At 39.2% G+C, this 18,049-nt stretch overlaps 1 protein-coding gene across 4 annotated transcripts in view; it reads right to left on the bottom strand.

Annotated features, from left to right (window-relative positions):
* Positions 1-18,049, bottom strand: part of Cdc16 (cell division cycle protein 16) — a 300,876-nt gene that overhangs the window by 233,061 nt on the left and 49,766 nt on the right. For all 4 annotated transcript variants that reach the window (XM_067137914.2, XM_067137918.2, XM_067137916.2 and 1 more), the window contains exon 3: positions 6,850-7,014. In XM_067137914.2, the coding sequence (XP_066994015.2) occupies positions 6,850-7,014 (165 nt within the window). The remainder of the gene's footprint in view (positions 1-6,849; positions 7,015-18,049) is intronic.

The raw sequence follows: 18,049 nt of genomic DNA, 5'->3' as shown, positions 1-18,049 counted from the left end.
CGTCTCCATAGTCCTCCGGTGTGATACACGGGACAGGCTCACATGTCTCGAGCTTGGTCCTGTTGAGTCTTCTCTTTTTCTGCGGTACAAACCTCGATGTTCTTACCATCACATGGCTTCGTGACGGGACGAGTGTCCTGCTCGGGTGGCACCTTCGCTTATCAGTTGTCTGTTCGGACCCCATTGGTTCTCCGTATCCTAGAGGGGGTCCCACTGGCCGTGTTGTTGCCATCACTGCCTCCATCTTCTGGCACATTGTCTGAGCCTCCTCGTAGTTCTGTTTCACGCCAATCATTCTCCCCAGGCAGATCTCAGCGCCACGAAGCTTACTAATGCTGTCGGCCGCCTTGTACTTGGTTTCATACTGGTACAGCCCCTCCAAAGTTGTGTCGCCTGGTTGTTCGGTCTAGGTGTCGAACACCCACAGCGTTATATCTGCACGCTGAGTCCTCTCCTGCAGCTGGACTCAGTAGTCAGCTCTTGGTTGGTGGACACTGTCGTGCCCGTTGAATTCTCCCACAACCTCCTTGCAGGTCGTACATGGCTGGGGGCTACATTGTACTTCCACATCCTGACTTCGTAGTCCGGCGATCGGGTATTCGGCTCTCTCTTCTGACGTCGATCCGGTCTCCAACTAGGCCCAGCATGTTTCCCAGGAAGTGATCCCATCGTCCCATGGAGTTGTCGCCTTCACGACGCCGGAGCCGCCATCACTGCTTGTAGAATTAACTTGTGTCTCCATGGCCATCGTACTTCCACAAAAGGCACTTGCTTCCTCAGCCGGGCCTTGAACTACAGACTCCACAACCGCAAGCGCCACTTTGGAGCTCTTCCCGTCTGGTTCGTTGTCGTCCTGCACGACGTCAGTGATCACATCGGCTTTGAGAGAGCGCACTTCATTGTCCAAAGAATTGATTTGGTTCTGGGCCTCCATTTTCCCCTCGAGTTTTTCAGACTGGCCCTCAATTTTCCCGTCGAGTTTACCATACTGGGCCTCTATGTTTTTAGACTGGGCCTGAATCAAAGCAGTTAGTTGTGTGAACGTAATCCTTACCCGGTCATTGGTTTCTTCCTCCAAGGTTACTTCGAAGTTGAAACTGCCTGGGTCCTCCTCATTATCTATCAAATCCTGGCACAGCCTCTCTTGTAAGTCTGCTTTGCTTCCAGCCATCAGTAAACTTCGGGATGCCAGCGCCTTTCGTAAAATCACCACGGTCATTTGGTCGATCTTCACTCTGAGTCTCGAAGTGTCATGTCCTGTCATGCATGGTCGCCATCTTATCGCTCTCAGATGCGATTTTATTTTACACAAATAAATATCACATGAGAACACGTTCACTTCCTTGTGTAAATTACTTTATTGTCACTGCAAGCTACAACACACAATTACACACATTAGTAAGTGACACTATAACACTTAATAGCGGAGTACCCTGAAGTCAATTCTGACAAGTACAGATATCAACAACAATGACACGTGCACTATAACATACACTCTCTTGAACTGACCGCCTCCAGCTCGGAGCCCAACAGTCACTCCGAGTCCAACATTTGGCTTCTTCACGGAATGACAGCTCGATATATATACTGTTCGATCAACCGTCCAGAATTATCGATTTCTGGAAGGGTTCTCACAACACTTTAATGGAAGACACTCGAAACATCAATCGACCAGCTAGTCGAATGGAGTACTCCAGTAATGGATCCAGCTAGAACTTTCATTTCTGTTTACCAATACACATGGGAATCTCTCCACCATTCCTAATGTCTCTACATGTATCTGGATAATAAACAACAGAGTAAGTTTCCAGAAACCTTCATAAATACCAAATTATAGTAGAATACACCTAATATACGAACATTATAGAGTTTTTCTACAGCTTTCGACTATACAGATTTTGAGGTTAAACTTATACACAATACGTATTTGAGGTTATACGAATTTATAATACATATTTACAGGGAAACCATGTATTAGTCATATTGTGCTCAAAATGCATGTGTGAGACATATATGCCAGTTAAGAAAATATGACTAAGGTCATCATCTTTCCTAGAACTAAAGTGATTGCGGGTTCATATTCGTCGTAACCAACATACTTTGTCTGTCCTCCACCGAGTTCTTACTACATCTTTCCCATCTTACCTCTTTTTGCGTTTCCATTACTTCTCAAATGTTCACAACAGAGATATAAGGGCTCAAACAATAAACCTGCTCGTCATTCCTCCCCATCGAACTGTCGCATATAACAATTCATTTTCTGTGTTTGCCACATGAGAATGGAACAGTTTACCAGATAACATCAGAGGAATACCAACCACAGGGTCATTTAAAAGAACATTAAGAGGTACAGCAGGATACAAATCAACTGTGTGTTTCTGATCTTTCATTGACCGTGCTATTACTTTATTATCACTAGCTATTATTATTGTAAGTAAGTAGTTTATGTCTCACTGACGTAGAATTTTATTTCTGTAAAAAAATATTTTGTGTTTAAACGTGCTTTTCTTAATGTTAATTATGGTAGTGTTAACTTTGATTCTAATGTATAATAATTGGTTAGTGTAAGAGAAGGCCTAATGGCCTTAACTATGCCAATAAAGACCTTTCTAAAACAAATGCCAGCTGAAGCCTCATATTTCGGACAAGAGGGTTATTAAACATTTTAATGCACATGAGGTTTACAGCAGACTTTTATGAAAAATTGGATATAACATAAATCTTTCGCTGTTATCAATATCTGTATTTTACTGTATTTTAAAATAAGGAAAGCAAGCAAGTGGCTGCACAGTTTGGCTCACGTAGCTCTCAACTTGCATTCAGTAGATAGTAGATTCGAACCCCACTGTCAGCAACGTTGAAGATGGTTTTCTGAGATTTCTCATTTTCACACTAGGCAAATGCTGGGGCTGTACCTTAATCAAGGTTACTTCCTAATCACTCCTTGCTCTTTTCAATTCCACTGTCGCCATACGACCTATCTGTCTCGGCGTGACGTAAAAGAAGATAGTATGCAACGGCAGTTTGTTCACAACTTGCGTTTTTGCATACTGTCATATTACGGTTTACTCGTTAGTTATTTTTTTTTTAAATTCTGAGACTACATGAACAAGTATGTTCAATTTCATTCTGAAAAATTAGAGTGGTATCACCCCAGTAGGTTCTATGGCAAATGCTTCAGTTTTTGTATTCAACAGTGTCACGTAACCCAACTTAACCTCATATGTCTCATGAAAACACATTTCAAGTGCCAGTAATGATAACCTTTTTGCTATAAATTTGCATGGGAATAGCCTTTCCAGTATTTAACCAGACACGAGGAAATACAGTGAAACCTCCTTAGTGCGTTCCTCGTTATGGCAATTTCTCGCTTAACACACTGTAAATTTGTTCATTCTGTTTTACTAATAGAAAATATTAATAAATGGTTAATTTGTAGCCGAAAGAAAAATAGGTAGGCTGTATTTATATAACAAATATTTGTTGCGTGATAACCTATGTTTGGATTAGGAATATAATTGTGTGAAGTTTACTAGCGTGGTACGTCTTGTGGTATAGTTATCGATACTGAAAAGTTGTGAAATAGCCGATTAATGAAGACAAAATTAAAATCCAGGAAGTGGACTGGCATCTACAGGTTTCAACTGCAGCAGGTATTTTGAAACTTACACCTTCAAGTTTCAAATGGAGTCGATCGAAGTGTTGTCACATTGGAAATTACTGTCATTCTCTCGCACATGACCGATCGAACCTCCAAATAATTCATGGCCGAAGAGTGTGACCAGAAAATAATTTTAAATACACCTATTTATAGCTAACCTGGACAAAGTACGAAGTTCTTCTCTTATTATGTTATGATAAGTGATAGGGTAAGAAGTATAGCCATTCAGTGTAGGTTTGGTAAACAGATTTAGTGACTGCGATATTAATTATATGGAAGACAATGCGACCTGTAAACATAAAAGTAAAAAACAAGAAGCTGCATGTACAAGCGAGGCAGATAATTTATAAAGTGGTGAAGTTCATGGGAAAAGAATGCAATGCAGTCAGCTCTAGCAAGAATTTCAAAAGCAATGGGAGTGTCTGAGCGCTCTGTCATAAAAACTAAACGTGAAGGCATTGATGTTGAAAATAAGGGGGCTGACTGTATAACATTCAAACTGGCAGGCTTACTGTTTTTAGGTATATCTATACACTTTAAATTATTCATTATGTTTGGAGGTTCGAATAAGTTTCGCACAATTTTTATCTTCTGTTTGGTTATTCACATTTTGTGCTAGATTTTCTCTGTCATGCCATGAACAGTAAATGAATGCCAGAATGTGTTAAGAATAAGTTCTGTTCTTGACTAGTTTTAATGTAATGGTGATGATGATAACCTTGGATTCAGGATTAATTTGTGTGTATTGAGTAATGTTTTGTTACAACCATTAATTATTGTTTAGTCATATGTTAATAAACAAATCTTGTTATTACAATATTCCAAATTATGTCCGAGAAATAACTCTCCTTCCGATATAACTCGGCTATAGGCAGCCGTATGTGGTGGAAGACAGTGGGAACAGAACGTATGGAGAGTATTTAGAGAGGCAAGACAGCAGGCGGCTGTGAGTGCTCATGTGTACCGCTGAAATCTTAACTGATTATTTTTGTGATCAGTCGTAGCAATGGCCTTTGATGTCACATGGTTGTACAGTTACCGTGGCCCATATCTACCTAAGTGTTTGAGAGAGAAGACTGAGCATTAACCTTGTTTCAGATGAGAATACATTGCCTACAGGTTAAGTAGTCCGTTAATAACATTCTTACTATAATCTATCAGCTTCATTGTCCGTACAAACCATTAACTCTCTATCAGTTATTGTAATTCCACTTCCTTTTTCTTTCTCAGATTTTGAATTTACCTGAGCACAAATGCAAGTGTGAAGAGGGGACTCTATCAACCTTTCTTTAATTTCAAAACTTCATCCATAGCATGACATGCCTCAACAAGGAACTTGGAAATTAGTATTTATCAGCAACATCATACAATAAGAATGAACAACCTACAGAACCTCAGTCGATTACGCTCCCCGCAAAATTGCGGCCCAACAAAGCACCTTGATTGTGTATTCACAATGGTTGGTCTCAGTGCCGACATGCTGCAAAGACGTTTCAACTTAACACCGAAACCTCAGTGATCCTCTATTCTATAGGAACTGTATTTTCAACCTCTGTTATACAATTTTTGGAGTGTGTGGCATTCAAGGAACTCCATTAAGCCAAGCACTTTATTGCACCATATGTACATATGTATATTGTTTGACATAATGTTGGCAACAGCACAGATTTTTGAATGGAACTCCAATGAGTCTAAGCCCCACATTGTACCATATATATATATCTTAAGTAATATTATATTAGAATAAGGCATTCTTGTTAAATTAGTTTTAGTAATGTTTTATGTACTATCGCTATTAAGCAGGTTCACCAACAGCTGATGATGACCTTGTTACATGTCGAAACTGGTACTGTTTCAATGTAGATAACTTCAAACATTTTGTAATAAAGTATTGATTAGGTGGAAATCTCATTCTTCATACTTACATTCTTACTATTTCTTTCCTTTTTATTTTTTAACCCACCAGTGGTCGCTAAGATGAAAATAACGCGAGTGGTCGCGCGTTGAGCAAAATGCTCACGGTATGATATGACGTGTTTACATAATAAATACCAACAGATTTCAAGCGTAAATGTATTAACACATTAAATTAACATAAGAATATATCTCAAATTGTTATAAAGATCACTAAAAATTATAAATAGTAATAACTCTCAAATGGTTATAACTGTATCAGGAAAAAACAATTTCCAGCTTTTTAAAAATAGTGTTTGCGTCTTTTGCAATGCCTTTTACACAAGGAGGATAAGTCACTATATTTGTAGCACAAGTAAGTGCGCGTGGATTTCTTCTTGGTGGATGTCTGCCCCACTTTGTCACCCTATCTTTCCCTATATAAATATTGTCACTAAACACGAAAGTTTCATTTAGCTCGATAATAATAATGTTATTTGCTTTACGTCCCACTAACTACTTTTTAAGGTTTTCGGAGATGCCGAGGTGCCGGAATTTAGTCCCGCAGGAGTTCTTTTACGTGCCAGTAAATCTACCGACACGGGGCTGTCGTATTTGAGCACCTTCAAATACCACCGGACTGAGCCAGGATCGAACCTACTAAGTTGGGGTTAGAAGGCCTGCGTCTTAACCGCCTGAGCCACTCAGCCCGGCATATTTAGCTCGAACATTTGTTGTTTGCCAGCTACAGACTGCTCTCCAGGTATGGTTCCATCAGCACGATCTTCTGCCTCGGATGGTCCAGTATCCATTTTACGTTCACAGTGTTCACAGTCCGAGTCACTGTTTTCGCCCTCTAGTTGATCACTACGAATTTCATCAAACCAAGCTAAAATGTCACGACTTCTGGCCATCGTCACGCACTAATTACAAAATACATTAATACAATAAGTTGCAAAGAACTGTTTGAACTATGAAACAACTTACAACAATAGCAAAACTATAATATACACAGAAATTAGTGTCAACGTGACTGGTCGCGCGTGAAGCAAAATGCTCACCGTCGACGGTCGCTGATGAATTCCCCCGCCCCTTCTCAAGATCACAGATGCGTGTTTCAATGCATCCATCCTTCTTTCAAAACTGCAGTGCGTAAGTACATCAGGGCTCAAGTTCGAAACTACATGCTGTATAAAAGAGCAGATGATTTTCAATGACCATGAGCATTTTGCTCATATAGCGACCACTGGCGGGTTAAACATAACTTCAAAGTGCAAACCTAAAAATATACTTACATGATTGAAGTTGCTGTCAGGAGTGTCAGTATTTAAGTCGTCAATTCCTGACGAATACAGAAAAGTACCTTCCTGTTCCGCAGTGATCAACACTTGAAGAGCCTCCGACAGTTCCCGCGCCTCAAGCAAACAGCGGACTGTTAAGTAATGGCATAACAGATGTGTCTGGAAGATTCAAGCACAATATTTTAACATTACTTGAAGTGATAAAGCGGTATTGCTCAAAATAATTATTAATATTTACATTACAATCTTTTATACTGTATATACAATTTTTAGTTTGCTTTAGACAAATTTTCATCGTGATTTGGATTTTCTATGCATTTCAGACCATTAACACAGAGAGCATATTGAATAAAAAGTTGTTTGCTGTCTTCCAATTAGCGTACAGTAAGGTGAAATGGGGTGAAAGATTATCATAGGAGCAATTCAATCAAATGTTTATAATTAGACATACAGTAAGCACTCATTAAAGGGGTTTTTAAGGTACCTCCCTTGCTATACGGGGTGGTCAGAAACAACATGAACTGGGTATAAGCGTTAGAGAGCAGGTCATATTGATAAATAATTTGAAAGAAATAGTTCGATATCTCACACCTTTGATTCTGGTAACACAGGCTGAAAGCAACGGTGTGTTTGTGTTTGATGCTGATTTCTTGGCATGGTTCTCAAGCTGGTCTTAAGTCACACGCAGATTTAGCAATTATGGGTTATGATTTTCATTTCCGTGTTGACGTTTTGCCCGCTGTCAGGCAGTCAGCATACTATTCTCCCGGTGGCTCAATTTCTTCTCAGGGTATTCTATCTATCGCTCATAAAATCTGAGATTTTCCATATGTTTGTTTTTAACGTGGTTTCGGAAGAGACTCGGTCTGCTGAGACACGTATCACTGGGGAACCTATTCGCTCGAGTAAGTACCAACGGCAGAAAACTTCAAAAAGAATCTCTTTCATTCATCAAATCCTTCAGTTACTTATGTCTACTTAACTTACCAGCTAACTTATAAACTAGGTGTTACCAAAAAGAATTCATAACACAGACACTTTCTAGAAAAATAATATAACAAGATTTATTGGAATAAAATAACGTTCAATAAAAAGTTGATGTGGATTCTGGGTAGTATAAGCTTGATAATCTGTATGTATAAGGGATCAGAGTCAGCGCTGGCTCAAATAAAAGTAAAATAATTGAGATTTTTAAACTATTTACACTCATTCGTACTCTTCCTATTCGTGCTCATTCTCATTCAATGTTCAAGTTCACACTCATTAATTATATCTATATTCGTAATCATGTTCCGAAATGAGCTCAAATTACTCTAATTATATTCAATAGATCACTGAGCAATCACAGTCTCCATTTAAATACTTCTGTCTGTTGATGTGAATACTGTCACGATAATTACAATTATTCTCACCACATTTAAGTCAATTCTGTGTGATAAAAACGCTTAGTTTGCTAGAATGAAGCGTAATAATAATTAAATGGGTTAAAGTCAGATTGTGAACATAAATCTGAGCATATCTTTGGTTATATGTCTCCGAAATAAACTCTAGTGTGAGTATGAGATCATAAAACTGCTCTCTTAAGTTTGCATTCATAAATCTGAACTCTGATTATTTGGTCCTTCTTCTTGAATACGCTTAAATAACAACTCACGGGCTAAGACAATACCTCCCTAGAGCCTACGACATACGGCTCCTAGCTTACCATTTTCCTACTCATTATATTCTTTAAGAACTTCAACTCAAATCATCTCTGCGTTAAAAGAAAGAAATCATCTATCTAACTGTTTAGGTAGTTTCCGATCTACACACACCTCCACCATCGGCTCGATGTGCTTTAGCTATCTCCTATTACTCAATATCTCTCATGTATGTGAGCTACTCAACTCATATGGTCAGTACAGAATGAAATTAATACGCATTCATATTGAAATATGTCACCGCATCAAAGAATATCATAAGTAGACTTGGCCATGAGCATAGTTAAACCATATGTTAATGAACTCTCTCGTATATGCTACACAGCATTTACCAATGTCAGATAAAACTGTCACGAATCACAATTCTACCATAGTACATGTCAATCTTACCTTAAAATGGGTCATCTGCGCGATGTGCACTCTTTTAACGTACTCTTTCTATGTGACTCAGAACTCACCTCATGTTAATCTAACGTAACGTTTCCTCAGCAAATAACAATTCTTTTTCATACCGCAGCACATAAACAAACATCTGCATTTCAAATATTCCTTAATATCCTCCGAGAAATAACCATATTATAACACCATTTCAATATACATTATCACACCACTGGCATACTTATTACCGTACACATATCGCCGATTACTCTTAAAGCTCTATGCCAAGCATCTTAGAATTGCCTTATTATGAACGCATTTCAATAACCTCTTATATTTTAACAGCAGCCGAAGTTCACTGCCCTCTTTCTATAAAGTAATGAGTACGTAACTTAAATATATTCATGTCTGCCGCGCAGGTAAATCGTGACGTAATCACTGTACAACTAATACGAGATCAATCAAAGTTTCACGACTTGTATAGACTCATTGCTATCAGATCTTCACAAGAAACACTTCTTTCACTTACTCATGCTAGTTTCTACTATTTGTGAGCAAGTGCGGTAGCATGTATATGATATAATAGAACTCTAATTCTACACTGCCATCTTATGTTATAGCCTTAAATATCTCACACTTCACTTTATAATTCACACACGTTCTTAATTAATTCATAAATATCACCAATTAATCAGCACATGCCAGAGTCAGAGTGCGGGTGTAGATTGAAAGAAACTACTCTACTCGAAAATGTAAAGACTTAGCTCATTAGATGTTATATTTGGTCCGGTTGTCGCTCCATTGCTTGGATGTGGTTAGACCCTCTGTTAGGATCCGGATCTCAGGTTGGACATCGCCTTCCCGGTCATCGGCTGGTCGTCTGGTTGGCCGTTGCCTACTTCCTCATCGGCTGGTCGACTGGTTGGGTGTCGCCTTCCCATCATCGGCTGGTCGTCTGGTTGGCCGTTGCCTTCCCATCATCGGCTGGTCGTCTGGTTGGGAAGGTACCTTTCCCCAGTTCAGTCCATCTTGTAGATTTAGCAAGCAGTCATCATTCCAATTCTGCAGACAGCAAAGAAAATTCTTTCTGCGGAGAAATCAGTCATGATATATTCCATTCCTTTAATGATCTATCCCAATCGATTGTTCTATTTCTTACTCTTAGGGATGAAATTTTCTTCAGTCGGAAATAAGTTCTCCGTATATATATTAATTTATGTAACAGCCTTTTTCTCCAGAATTCGAAATGTACTTTTGTTCTTCTATAAATTCAACAGGGATAATTTTCTGCCCGTACGAAGTTATCGGTCCTCTGATACAGTGAGTCCTTCTTCGCCAATCGCAGAATGGTTGCTCACGGGATCCAAGTCAGATGTAGCTCACCGTACTTTACTTATTTTTGTAATATCTCGGCTCTTCTTATACTGTGCGCCGGCGAATTATTTCGTCTGTTTTGAACGTCGATCATGAAATAGTCAATATCTTCTTCAGAAATCTTGAATAATCTTAAGATGTGAAGCTTGGCTTGGAGTTGCGTTCTTCTTCTACTGATGAAAATTTTTTAGAGTAAAGTTTTTTTTAACAATTACTCCGCTGCTATATTTTTTTGTAAAACAATCCAATTGACCCTCTACTGTCCAAATTGGTCTATTCCGAGACGTGCATGGTCTTCTATATGCCACATTAATGAGAAGTTCATTGCCTCTAATAGATCGCATGGGCCATACCTTCCTACGCCGCCATTTTGTAAATGGTCTAGCTACGAGATGCGAACGGGCACAACGTATAACTAATATAATAGAGTTTGAGGGATGTTCCACCTTTCAACACAATGTAAAAATATTTGAAATTTATTAAGTGAAGACCGGTTTCGACTCCCTTGGAGTCATCATCAGTTCTTGTAGATAATTAAATCAATGGGAATCTAATAACAATCGTCATGGGGATTACATCTCCATAGGTTGACAAAAAATCAGGACAAAATTATACACACAATGGCAATTGCCTAAATACTTATCAATAGGTTGTCCTAAAACATAATGACAAATTATGTACACAAGTGCCAAGTGTTTCATGCCATAGTGATCAACTGTCAATACAGACCATAATGAAATTCATAACTTATGAAGTAAAGTTTTTGTTCCTGGTTAAGAAGACAAGGAACCCACCTGGCAGACAATTTTCCGAAATGGAGTTAATCTCGGATCATGGTTTGAACACTTTCGTAACTTATTCCTATGGCTAAAACAATATGCAAAATTTTTATTTGCTTCACCAATAATGTCAGGAATGACAACAATGTCGTCTGCAGTGATGCTTGTCTGCGGTCTCCCTTCATGAGGTTCATTTTCCACAGCTTCTTTTCCTGCCAACAATTTCTTAGCACACTCATACACTCGAGTCTGGAAAAGTTTTTCTTCCCCAAACTGTGCGCGGAGCCGTCTCAAAATTTTGGAAGGTTTGGTGCCCTCTTTTGCGAGAAATTTGATAATGATGCGTTAAGCAACAGATGTTTGCACCTCTTGCTCACGCATGGCGTACTGAAGCAGCCCAGCTCTCCACCATTATTCATTATTCTCCAGACAACCCCAAAGCCCCACCACAGAATTACTAACAGCAGCAGTACATTCAAATTCCCATTTACATTTGATCTGCCTTTGTATTCCCTGCAAAAAACAAAGAGTGGGCTCCTTGTATGAGCTGCATCATGTGTTATTCCAGTCTTATTAATTGGATGAGTGGTATAATTTTCACAATGTTTCATGGTGCCAATGGTCTGGTGTGAACCAACTAGCCATGCAGAAAACTGTTATTTCAAAAACTAGGGGAGATTCTAAAATAATAAAATCCTATACTGCATACCCTAATGTCAAATATGCCATAAAACCCATACCACATGGACCTGAACTCCCAATCTCTAACCCGCCTTCACAGTTAGATGACACCACTGAAGCAGATGGACATGTAGATGAAGTACTCAAACCATCCATTGTCTCTGATCCAAACTATAGCCCAGAAGCTACAAAAGAAGTCCTGATCGGTCAGTCAGTCCTACTAAATGACTTAGTGAAAGATCTGAATTTCACTAACAAGGGAAGAGCTCATATCGGGTAATCATGGATTTCAGATCAAAAATTAGATGTTGGCTTTTCAGGCGTTTGCTCTATTAACCAGCATTTCGTCTTAGGTCCGACACTAGACTCGTCAGAGTGGGATGTGTCAGACCCTACCCACTGATGCTGGGGTGTATGCAGGTGAACTTATCAGAAGCCTCTTATGTGGCACAGTCTGACAACTGCATACGGGAGATAAAACTCCACAATGGAATTAATGCCCGCCTAGCAATTCCAAATGGTAATTCTAAATTCCCATGGAGGGAATTAGATATTTTTCCACCAATAGAGCATATCAAAAATCAGATCAAAAATTAGATGTTGGCTTTTCAGGCGTTTGCTCTATTAACCAGCATTTCGTCTTAGGTCCGACACTAGACTCGTCAGAGTGGGATGTGTCAGACCCTACCCACTGATGCTGGGGTGTATGCAGGTGAACTTATCAGAAGCCTCTTATGTGGCACAGTCTGACAACTGCATACGGGAGATAAAACTCCACAATGGAATTAATGCCCGCCTAGCAATTCCAAATGGTAATTCTAAATTCCCATGGAGGGAATTAGATATTTTTCCACCAATAGAGCATATCAAAAATCAGATCAAAAATTAGATGTTGGCTTTTCAGGCGTTTGCTCTATTAACCAGCATTTCGTCTTAGGTCCGACACTAGACTCGTCAGAGTGGGATGTGTCAGACCCTACCCACTGATGCTGGGGTGTATGCAGGTGAACTTATCAGAAGCCTCTTATGTGGCACAGTCTGACAACTGCATACGGGAGATAAAACTCCACAATGGAATTAATGCCCGCCTAGCAATTCCAAATGGTAATTCTAAATTCCCATGGAGGGAATTAGATATTTTTCCACCAATAGAGCATATCAAAAATCAGATCAAAAATTAGATGTTGGCTTTTCAGGCGTTTGCTCTATTAACCAGCATTTCGTCTTAGGTCCGACACTAGACTCGTCAGAGTGGGATGTGTCAGACCCTACCCACTGATGCTGGGGTGTATGCAGGTGAACTTATCAGAAGCCTCTTATGTGGCACAGTCTGACAACTGCATACGGGAGATAAAACTCCACAATGGAATTAATGCCCGCCTAGCAATTCCAAATGGTAATTCTAAATTCCCATGGAGGGAATTAGATATTTTTCCACCAATAGAGCATATCAAAAATCAGATCAAAAATTAGATGTTGGCTTTTCAGGCGTTTGCTCTATTAACCAGCATTTCGTCTTGGTGGAAAAATATCTAATTCCCTCCATGGGAATTTAGAATTACCATTTGGAATTGCTAGGCGGGCATTAATTCCATTGTGGAGTTTTATCTCCCGTATGCAGTTGTCAGACTGTGCCACATAAGAGGCTTCTGATAAGTTCACCTGCATACACCCCAGCATCAGTGGGTAGGGTCTGACACATCCCACTCTGACGAGTCTAGTGTCGGACCTAAGACGAAATGCTGGTTAATAGAGCAAACGCCTGAAAAGCCAACATCTAATTTTTGATATGCTCTATTGGTGGAAAAATATCTAATTCCCTCCATGGGAATTTAGAATTACCATTTGGAATTGCTAGGCGGGCATTAATTCCATTGTGGAGTTTTATCTCCCGTATGCAGTTGTCAGACTGTGCCACATAAGAGGCTTCTGATAAGTTCACCTGCATACACCCCAGCATCAGTGGGTAGGGTCTGACACATCCCACTCTGACGAGTCTAGTGTCGGACCTAAGACGAAATGCTGGTTAATAGAGCAAACGCCTGAAAAGCCAACATCTAATTTTTGATCTGATTTTTGATATGCTCTATTGGTGGAAAAATATCTAATTCCCTCCATGGGAATTTAGAATTACCATTTGGAATTGCTAGGCGGGCATTAATTCCATTGTGGAGTTTTATCTCCCGTATGCAGTTGTCAGACTGTGCCACATAAGAGGCTTCTGATAAGTTCACCTGCATACACCCCAGCATCAGTGGGTAGGGTCTGACACATCCCACTCTGACGAGTCTAGTGTCGGACCTAAGACGAAATGCTGGTTAATAGAGCAAACGCCTGAAAAGCCAACATCTAATTTTTGATCTGATTTTTGATATGCTCTATTGGTGGAAAAATATCTAATTCCCTCCATGGGAATTTAGAATTACCATTTGGAATTGCTAGGCGGGCATTAATTCCATTGTGGAGTTTTATCTCCCGTATGCAGTTGTCAGACTGTGCCACATAAGAGGCTTCTGATAAGTTCACCTGCATACACCCCAGCATCAGTGGGTAGGGTCTGACACATCCCACTCTGACGAGTCTAGTGTCGGACCTAAGACGAAATGCTGGTTAATAGAGCAAACGCCTGAAAAGCCAACATCTAATTTTTGATCTGATTTTTGATATGCTCTATTGGTGGAAAAATATCTAATTCCCTCCATGGGAATTTAGAATTACCATTTTTAATCATGGATTTTGCGCGACTTTTGCATAAAAGTTAAATGAATCGAGAATAACACAATGGCCAAAACATTTCTTTCAGAAATTAACTTATATGACCTACAGAAAGCATTTAAGTTCGCATGTTTGAATTGGTGCACTTGGTTACACAGTACTGCACTGTGTGCTGGGTTCACTTGTTGAGGGACTGTATCACTGATCTTTTTTATTTCCTCAGTAATTCCATAGCATGTTGCGAAAATGATGTAGTGGCATTAAGAGAACTAATTTACTGCATTGTTTGTGGGTCAATAAAAGCAACAGAATAAGACTGTTATGGTGAAATGAAAGATTAATCAGCATAACAGGGTATGTTGCACACGAAAGCAAGTTACTACTTATGGTTTCTGTGACAATGATGCTCACGTTAGAAAAGTTGAAAGTACAAAGCGGTTCTATACCAACCACACCTGTAACATCTACAAGCTATTGAAATTATCAAAAGGATAAATGGTGACTAAAATAAGTATAAATAACAAGAATGGGCGCCACCTGCAAAACAATTGCAGGAATAATTAACTCTGTAGAGCAACGAGCAACTCCCTCTCCCAAGGTGACGGTTATCAGGCTGACGAAGCTCCAGACTTACTTTATAATCTTACCTGTTGCTATTTACCCCTGAAATTGAAGTTGGGTAGCATGTCAGGTTCATCCTTACTCCACTGATAAAAGATTTAGTGCAAGTTTCATTCCATGACTTTATTCCCAAAATAATAATAAATAAAAAAATAAAAAAAACAAATACAGTACCACAATAATCATCACTTGATGAGACCAACTCCTGTTCACTGTTTACAAAGGGCAAATATACAGACGACTAAAAACCACCAACAAAAAAAAAAAAAAAAAAAAAAAAATCAGTTGACGAGACGAACTCATGTTTACAATAGAGTAAAATAATATATTATTATTGGTCCACCTTTTCAATACAAAATGAAAATTACATAGGGACTAGTTTCGACCTAGTAATAGGTCATCATCAGCCTGAAGTAAGTCAAAGATCGAAGAAAACATAAACAATGTAAACATAAGTACAGTCTCTTTAAAGGTACATACCAAGTGGGAAGTTGAGTAGAGATATATGAAAAATAATAACTCATCCAAATTTTCATTTTGTATTGAAAAGGTGGACCAATAATAATATATTATTTTACTCTATTGTAATCACAGTTCAATACGGATCTATCATTATGAAACTTATTTCTTTTAAGAACTCATGTTTGCCGCTTACAAAGGGCAAATATACAGACAACTAAAAACCACCAACAAAAAAAATCAGTTGACGAGACCAACTCGTGTTTGCCGCTTACAAAGTGCAAATATACAGACAACTAAAAACCACAAATCAATTGACGAGACCAACTCATGTTTGCCGTTTACAAAGGCAAACTACAAACATCTACAAACCATGAATAAAAATTATTTTCACTATATACATTTCTTAACATACCTCCAGGTAAGAGTCCCACTGCACTCTCTACTGTTACAGAAGAAAGTCCTAATCTGGTAAAGTAAAGTACGACAACTTTCTGTATGTACTGATGCAACCTTCTTTACAAAGAGCATCCCTAACCTTATTTACACACTTCTTCATCAACGTCTTGAGTCCTTCCCGATTGCCGCACAGGTTAGTGCGTCGCCTCACGTGTCTCCAACTGAAACTGCATACTCGGCCGACGACGAATTCCTTTACCAAGAAATGTAGAGCTGTTCAAGCTCTACAAAATGGCCCGCGAGGGCATATAATTATAATGTAGATTCAGTATGCACCACCCCACATCCACTGTACATGATCTTATAGAAGAATTATAGTATAGGCCTAATTATTATTCAGAGTTTGAGTAACAAACACTGAGTAGCGTCTTTTACAGAACGGCCATCGGAAAGCCGGAAACTCGTTAGCATCTGTGATTATACAGTGCTCATTCCATAATGGATACTCAAGAACAATAGAACATCGCATAGGAAACTGCGCAAAGTATGTAGCTCCCGCGCACCGTTCCGAATGAGAAACACAAACAGAATCATAATCAGAATTAGAATGACTTACCGCACACACGTACATACTTACATAGGCTTGCTACACGTGGTTATAGCGTCCTGAAAAGTTTACTGGTAGCAACGCTCTCACAGGCACTTCTTCACACGTCACTCAGTCAACCCAACCTTGCTTAAAACAAAGCCCGCGTTTTGGCTATCGTGCGTCTGATGTGACATCAAACGCCCACTCACGTTCATTCACACTGATAAACTCAAATCTTCAGCCTATACTACCTGCCGTACCACGGGTTTCCAAGCCACTATGTTGCAACACTTTCAACTGACTTCAACCGTCCTTCCCGATATAGCCACTGTTTTCCGTGTTGCACAATTCTTGAGCAACCTACACTGCCATGCCATGTACAGACACTTACACCAATTAAAGTTACATATATACAAAATTCCCTACTACAAATTCTTCTTATATTATGTTTTTACATATAAATGAACAAAATTACATGATTTACATGACTTCAATATTACAAAGTACAGTCATCATCATTTCCCTTTATCCAGCTGTAGCCGGGTAGGGGCAAATATGGTTCCTCTCCACTTTCTTCGGCCTTTCCACCACTCCTCCTCCAACACTGTGTCCCAGTCCCACTGTCCCAGTACTACAGTATATTACGAAAATTTCCTAACCTAAAAATTTGGGGATCGTACATTCGTACAGTTACAATACCTCTCCTTGATCTGTGAAGATTTATTTGCAATACATCTGAGCAAATCAGTCTTTTCAGTACAGAAGTCTACACAGCCTGTCAAATTCACTCAAGATTTCAAAGAAAATTCACACATTGTTCTTAACATACACAGAACATCTGAACTTAAAATACTTCACCTTACATACCTCTTAAGATTGTGAATGTTGTATGTACCAATCATGTCACCTTTATCGTTCAACAGGTGATAAGCACACTTGTCAACTTTCTTACCTACTGTGTAAGGTCCCTGATACAATTTAAAAAACTTGTAAATTTTCTTATTGTCTGCAGATGAAATGTGTGGAATCTTTAGTAACACCTCCTCACCTACTCTTAAAGTTCCCCTTCCCATCAGGGATACTTCCATCTTCTCTCTCCGAATCATCACAATGTTCTCCAAAGTCTCGCTCTCTCGACAAAGACAAGTTGTTCTCTTTCACCACCTGAATACGACACATCTCATATGCAAATTGGTTCTCTGTCACACAGTAGGCCAGCCTAACTGATTTCAGATCTTCCCCTGTCTGCAAACTTACTTCAGCATGCAGATAATCTAATTTACACTTACTCATACTCAGCAAGTCTGAACCCAAGATAACTGAATAAATTAAATTTGGAACCACCAAGCATATCTGTTCAATCACTACCTCCTCAATACTCATTTTAACAAGGACTTGGCTCTTGATTCTTTGCAACTTATTACCAACAGCAGAAATCACATATACATTAGACACAGGAATCTCCTCAAACTCAACTCCTTTACACTTCAACTCCTTGT

The sequence above is a fragment of the Anabrus simplex genome, chromosome 1 (genome assembly GCF_040414725.1).
Source record: "Anabrus simplex isolate iqAnaSimp1 chromosome 1, ASM4041472v1, whole genome shotgun sequence".
NCBI classification, from domain to species: Eukaryota; Metazoa; Arthropoda; class Insecta; order Orthoptera; family Tettigoniidae; genus Anabrus; species Anabrus simplex.
Note: the sequence above shows the minus strand (reverse complement) of the source record. Positions and strands in the feature narration are given on the sequence as shown.